The sequence below is a fragment of the Haliotis cracherodii genome, unplaced genomic scaffold, assembly GCF_022045235.1.
Source record: "Haliotis cracherodii isolate W230 unplaced genomic scaffold, xgHalCrac1.p SCAF_10, whole genome shotgun sequence".
In the NCBI taxonomy this organism is placed as follows: Eukaryota; Metazoa; Mollusca; class Gastropoda; order Lepetellida; family Haliotidae; genus Haliotis; species Haliotis cracherodii.
Window position 1 is genome coordinate 123,471 of NW_027266265.1, and position 6,721 is coordinate 130,191.

Sequence of the window (6,721 nt, forward strand, 5' to 3'; positions counted from 1 at the left end):
ATCATCTGTTTGTTGACATAATCTAAGTCCTTGATTTTGGCCATGTCAACGTGCATTTTAGAGTTAGTTTTCTTAACCAGATAGTAGAAAAGTTCATCAATGCTGGGCTGTTGTGCGCAGGGGCAACGTGTGTTGTGTAAGCACTCTTATTAATGGCAGGCATACCCAGTCTAACATTAAGTGCCGATGAAGCCTTTAATGAATATTCGATTCTTGATGATGTCATCAATATATGACGGACAGGGAAGGGTAAGGAATTCTACAGTCAACTGACCGGTACCTCATACCCGGCACGTTCTAACAAGGTTTACTGGCATTTTGTCCTTGTATCTGTATTATAAACCTATTCATTGGGATCACTATTAAGTAAGATACTTGTTTCTATAGGCATTAAAACCTATTGTGAGGTTTTACTTACCAGTCGGGTTAAATCTTATAAACAGGGACGTTGTAATGTCCCGGGGATATTATATAACATCCCAGGGATTTTGTATAATGTCCTGGGTATTTTATTAATATAACTTCCATTCAGATTGTAACATGTAATGAAATGTAAAATCAAATGACAAATGTTTTCTTTATATTCCCGAGGATCGAACTTGCAACCTTCATATCTGTAGCCCAGTGAGTGTACCACGAGGCTACAGAGGTGTTGATAAGCCTCACTGGTTTTTAGAATGTCCTTTCCAAGATCCGTACGACAGCAACAGATATTTTACGAGCTTTTCCTAAGGTTCATGGAAAGTATGTTCGAAACATAAAAATGTTGATAAATGTTGTTTTAAGTTTCTTTTTTCGGTTTATAAGCATGGAAAAACACTTTCCCTCGGGCTTCGCCCCCTTGGTTTTTCCCTCTCCTCAGGGCATGCTCTGTCTAGCAAAACCTTGTGAGCGTGTTTTCTCCAATACTTAAAGGCGGGCATTAGATTTTATAAAGTTCTGCAATGATATCTTTAATGGAATAATTATTTGGTCTATAATTATCCTCCGTAGTAGAATCCCCACTGTATAAAAAAACAGTATTAGCAATAGATCCACACCCCCTACTCAGGCTGCGCTGGGACTGGGTCATATGGCTGAAGGTAGCGTAATCACGGTTGTCTGATCTACAGCTGGCCGTGCGGGAATCACGAGTTCTATAACTGGGTGATAGTGACGTAACATCTCCCTCGCTTTCTCCGCCCTTGTAACTGGACTGTGTGGCAGTATGAGATGGCGCACGCTTAGGAATTCTATCCTGATTAGCATGCGCTTTGTCAGTTCGTCTATCTTATGGCTAGAGGGTGACTGGTGTGTATTTCTGAGCATACTGTGATGCAATGCCCGGGATTCACAATCTGCCCTATGGTGTGCGTGGTAGGGAGGTAATCTATCTCTTTTATGTTCTCCTGTGTCCTCATAATAATCTGATACAGCGTAGGCTTGTGCATGTCTGCTGTATGAGGAAGTACTGCCATATTCAGCCTTAGATCTCACTTAAATCTCGTGCTTATTAATCCCTGTTTGGCCATGCCGGGTTTGTGCAACCAATTCTTTTAGATATGAGATTCCTGAGACATTGATTGCATGCGCTTTTATCAATCATTACAACATTGAGTTGGTTAATTTCTCCCAGTTCCTTTAGTTAAATCCTGTGAGGTACATCTGCTCTTCAACTTTATTGGGAGATCTTTAGGTCTCTTGAATCTCGTGATCGACCCCTGTTGGCCAAGCCGGGGTTGTGCGACAGATTCTTTTAGATATGAGATTTCCTAAGACATTGATTGCATGCGCTTTTATCAATCTGATCGACCCCAGTTTGGCCAAGCCGGGGTTGTGTTGATTGCGCATTATACATCATTACAGACATTGAATTGGTTATTTTCTCCGAACTCATTTAAGTTAAAGGGGGAACGTGGCAGAGGGTAGAAGATCGTAAGCTTCTTTCAAACCTAGATGGTCCACAGTACCAGTCGTTGCCAGATTCAAGTTAGAGGCTACGTTAAAGCCTGTAAAGTACATCTGCTCCTCAACTTTATTGGGAGAGTGGGATGAGCGACGGGTCTCTTCTTCTCATAAGGTGAGACAGCGCCCTCGCGCGACACTCGCTTGTCACTCGCTTGTCACCCATGTGATTAATTATGGCCACCAAGGACTTAATCACTTTTTTACTTGATGCTCTAGTAATCTTTTGTAATCAGGATTGTTGATACATGCCTTGTAGAGCTTGTCAAATTTCTCCTTTGACAGAGGCTCGCAATAGCTGCACCTTGACTTTTGTGTGCAGTTGCTTGCATGATAAACATCTAGGGTGAGGGTCACCAGGTATCTGGTGTTGCCCACAGCCTGAACAGACGGGTGTCTGTCCTTGAGATGAAGATCTCATCCCACAAAACGTTTCTAACTAATTACTTACTAGAACTTCCGATCTTCTTATACCCCCGTTCTTGCTTGTAGAACTGCTCACTGCTTGTGTCTATGAAGCTTGAGAAGATCTAATGCTTTGTAAGTGTGGAACGCAATCACTTGTACGAATGTGCAACAACAAAATTTCCTTGTTGTCATCTGGACACACAGGAAAGAAGTGAGTAGATTCCCGCCTTGCGCATGCGCTGTGGCGCCCCTGGCAAGGGATAGGGTTTCCCTCAGAACTATAGATATGTTGGTAGTGAAGAGGACGTCTGTTGAAAATTTATAAAAATTTATAGTGTGTTTCTCAGCATAAACAGGAATTTATGGCTACTGGCAACTGATGTAATAGAGGTGAGGTATTTGCAAGAATTATTCGTATTTCATACCACATTCAGACAGTTATAGGTTTGAGAAAATGTTTAAATAATGATTTAGTTTAGTAAAGTGTATACTAGTAATGCAGTAGATAAGTAGATAATATACTGTATAGGAGCAATACGATACATTTTAGATTGAAATGAAATAAATAAAACATACAACCAACTGTACTGATAGTTGAAATACCTACTTTACTTTAGCTACCAGCTCAGTTTAATTGTAGACTGATGCATTAATCTAACACAAAGTTTGCAAGGGCTATAGGCTTAGTGCCAGTTTCTGTCACTGATCTGCCTCCCAAAGGACATTTAGTTTCGACTCAGAGATGATTGGCTGTACAGCCCGGATCCTGGTAGGCAGATTACCCTGTACAGCAGTACGCTACGACTGACTCCCTATTCCCAGCTGATTAACAATCCACAAACGATTAAACCCCATATGTTTAATGTGATGTCCTAAGGCAGCTGGGTTTTAGAGTTGTCAATCTAGAAAAACTACACAAAATATTGGATGAATTCATACATCCGAGCCACTATATACAAATTTACGGAATACATTTCACTGACACATCTTCTATCCAATCAAGAATGTAGGATGACCAGCAATCCTCAAGGATCAGACAATGAAAAGCAGTGATGACAATGATTGACAGACATCAAAGGATTGATGACAAACGATTGACGGACATCAAAGGATTGATGACAATGATTGATGGACATCAAAGGATTGAACAATTTCTCTGCTTGCTTCTTCTTCGGTTTCTTTGTTTCTTCAAATCTATTGGCTGTGACCTGATAACTCGGACCACATGGAAGGCAAAGTCTACATTTAGGGGAGGGTCCTTGGCACTGGTTTCAATGTACCGTATTTTCTTGAGTATAGTGAGCACCCATGTAAAATGCGCACCCCCCTCAAGCAGATTCAACATTTTTTTGAATTTTTTTTTTCGAATACCAAGCGCAGAAAAAAATTACATCGTACCCCTTTAGCGAAGTCCGGTAAACGAAAGGGTGATGAGAAACTTGGTCAGTACAAATTCGAAATTTGAGATAAAAAATCACCAGACATGTTGATTTACTGCTTAAATTGTATTTGTTGTTCTGCTATGCATTGTTTTATATCTAGGGATTAAGATTACCTTGTGTATTTTCTCGTAAACTAAGCCGGACACAGCAATCAGCTGTACACAGGTTTTCTTGGAATCTACTGGTGATTCGGTCAAGACACACCCAATGATATAAGTTTACAGGATTTTAATGCAAGGATCGGCAAAAATTGTATCTGAAACTATTTTTTTATCAGAAATAATATATTCCAATATCTTGTTAATTTAGACGCAGCTTTTACTAAACATATTCAAAATAATAATAACCCTAAGTGAAGCAGCTGATCGCTATTGCCGGGTATTATTTTTTCACCGTCAAGGCTCCCGTGCACATGATGGCGTGATCGCGAGAATTACTTGCGATCTTCCGATAGCTTCACACATGATTTCGCCGAAATTAATTAAAACAATATTAAAAGGAATTTTGAATAAAATTAATAAAATAAGTTACAAACATAAGTCAAGATATTCAAAGAACACTTTTTTATAGCCAGACAGTGTAATTACATGACTAATTTGCGTACTTCAGTATGTATTTGTTGACATGGTATTTCCGGTGTTATGTGCTCACGGTAATGTCTTTCCACAGGGGAAAAAACATCAAAACTCATTAATCCGTGTATAATGCACACCCCCTTCTACACAGCTGTGTTTTTAGGAAAAAAAGTGCGCACTATACGGTAGGTAATACACAGCTCAGATGCGAGATCTCTCCCAAGGTCCTTGCTGACTTTTCTCTGGTGCACTAAGTCCACTTTGTTACCCACAAGGATCATGGGATAGTTGTTCCTGTCTTTTACCAGTAATATTTGAGTGTGGAAGTTCCTGATGTTTTCAAAGCTCTGTTTGACTGTGACAGAGTAGATGCGGAGGAATCCGTCCCCTTTCCTCATATACTGCTCCCTCATGGCACTGAACTCCTCCTGCCCTGCCGTGTCCAGCATGTCCAGAATACACCGCTGCCCGTCAATATCCGTGTGTTGAATGTAGGAATCTTCAATAGTGGGATCATAGTCTTGAACAAACATTTTCTGAAAGAACTGAATAGTCAGGGCTGATTTGCCCACACCACCATCGCCGACCACCACCAATTTGAAAGTAGCCAAGTTATCGTGAGGTGCCTTTGACATGGTTTAATCTTCTTACACATCTGTGTTCAGGTAAGTAACCAAAACGTATCATTTATAAACCCTTTTGCTGTTAGCTTATCTATCCAGTCATGTTTGTAGTGTGTATTTGGCTATTATCTCGTCCAAACTCAGGCAATGTAAGAGACTGAATGTGTGAAAGCTTATTGTATTGAGGGCTTGTATAACTCTAAAGGTTTTTAGTGTTTGTAGGGTACTGTATGTAAAGTTTAAAGCTAAAATGAAACATCTAAAACATTGGTCCTTGCCCTTCGTTAGTTAAAATACCAAATATGGGCCTTGCATTCAAATATTGACCTCTAAAATCAATGCAGGGTTACCAGTTCCAGCAAGCACACTGTGTCCAGCCTCTTTTCTGTTGCTATCAGTACAGGACTACAATCATCTCACCATTAATAAACCTGAAATATGAAGGGCTAATTTGTTGAGAATTTCAGTGCATTGTTTATCGTAATGGGTTGAAAGGGTTCTTTTGGCGTGATATGCTCCAAGCAGCATATGTCAAACATGGAATTGACCTGTGATCCCCTCCTTTTGTGAACTTGAGGAAACAAAAAAGGCATGTGTATTTTTATAGAAAGTTAGTTATCAAAACAAAATCGTAGAATAAAAATTCACTTGATATTCCTAGAGGGCAACTTTATCGCCACCTTTTCTGACGGTCATGATTTAATTTTTTCTGCTTTTGAAATGTTTTTTAGATATTGTCCCTTCTTATTTCCTTAATATCATCGGTGTCTTTGTGATGCTTCTTCAGGTAATTAATAATTTCATTGAAGCAAATCCATATTAAATATATATTTGGTGTTTCATCTTGTATGATATCAAAACAATCCCAGGGGTGTTTACTTGCCATATTTTGCTGGTCTATTTCAAAAACATATGCAAATTAAGAAAACAAAACAATAGACGTTAGTTCCTGTCCTGACATACAATATACTACGACCATATTAAAAATAAATTGTTGATGAGAGTTTGTTTAATAAATAAATTATTCATTATCATAGTTGTCATATACATATACACATAAAAAAATTAATTCTTTTAGTGTCATCAATTGAAAAAAATAGCTAAATATGTGTTCATTTCGAAAAAACAGAGATTATTATTTTAAACGGTGTTTTCTCTTCCAAGTGGTGACTTGGTTGATTTGTCATTACTTGTAGACTTGCTGAAGTCTGGTATGATATTTAGAAATATATATCTAGGGGATGTAAGGTGTATATGTTGATAATGAAGAGGATAAGAAAGAGATTATTTAGTACTTGTTCATTATGAATTCATCTTTGTTAAAAGTGGACTAACTGTGTCATGATCTCCCAGTGGGGGGTTCTCCGGGCCACGGGACAAACTGTATATGAAGGAGTACTGTAGTGTAAACAATGATGGTGGCAAGTTTGGGATTCATTGGTCATGATGATGAAATGAAATTCTGATATGTTAGTCAATGTAGACTTGGTGATGCAGATAAGAAAACTTCTGCACATGCAAACCCTTTATACTTTTTATTTTTTTTATGAACTATTTTCAAAAGTTATAAGTGAATTGCACATTGAAGGCTATAACACTTAACTACCACGATTTCCCATTTCTTCAAAACCCTGATTTGTTCCTCCCCTGTAGACTCAAGCCCCAATTTCTGTTTCTGGTTGCTTCCCAAGTTTTAAACGGGATGATTAACCCAGAGAGTGGATTGTAC

General features: G+C 38.7%; 1 protein-coding gene across 1 annotated transcript; it reads right to left on the reverse strand.

Annotated features, from left to right (window-relative positions):
- Window positions 1-3,487: 3,487 nt before the first annotated feature.
- Window positions 3,488-5,004, reverse strand: LOC139444734 (ras-related protein M-Ras-like). Its single transcript, XM_071225672.1, has 2 exons — window positions 4,549-5,004; window positions 3,488-3,640 (listed from the first exon to the last, which is right to left on the reverse strand). Exons 1-2 carry the CDS (start codon window positions 5,002-5,004, stop codon window positions 3,488-3,490), a joined length of 609 nt encoding a protein of 202 aa, XP_071081773.1.
- Between the last annotated feature and the right edge of the window lie 1,717 nt (window positions 5,005-6,721).

Bases quoted from the DNA above. Each gene is read 5' to 3' on its own strand.
- LOC139444734 (XM_071225672.1), bottom strand. From the start codon at position 5,004: ATGTCAAAGGCACCTCACGATAACTTGGCTACTTTCAAATTGGTGGTG. The intron at 3,641-4,548 runs GTGCGCACTTTT...ACTATACTCAAG, and splicing joins TGTGTATTACCTACCGTATA to AAAATACGGTACATTGAAAC.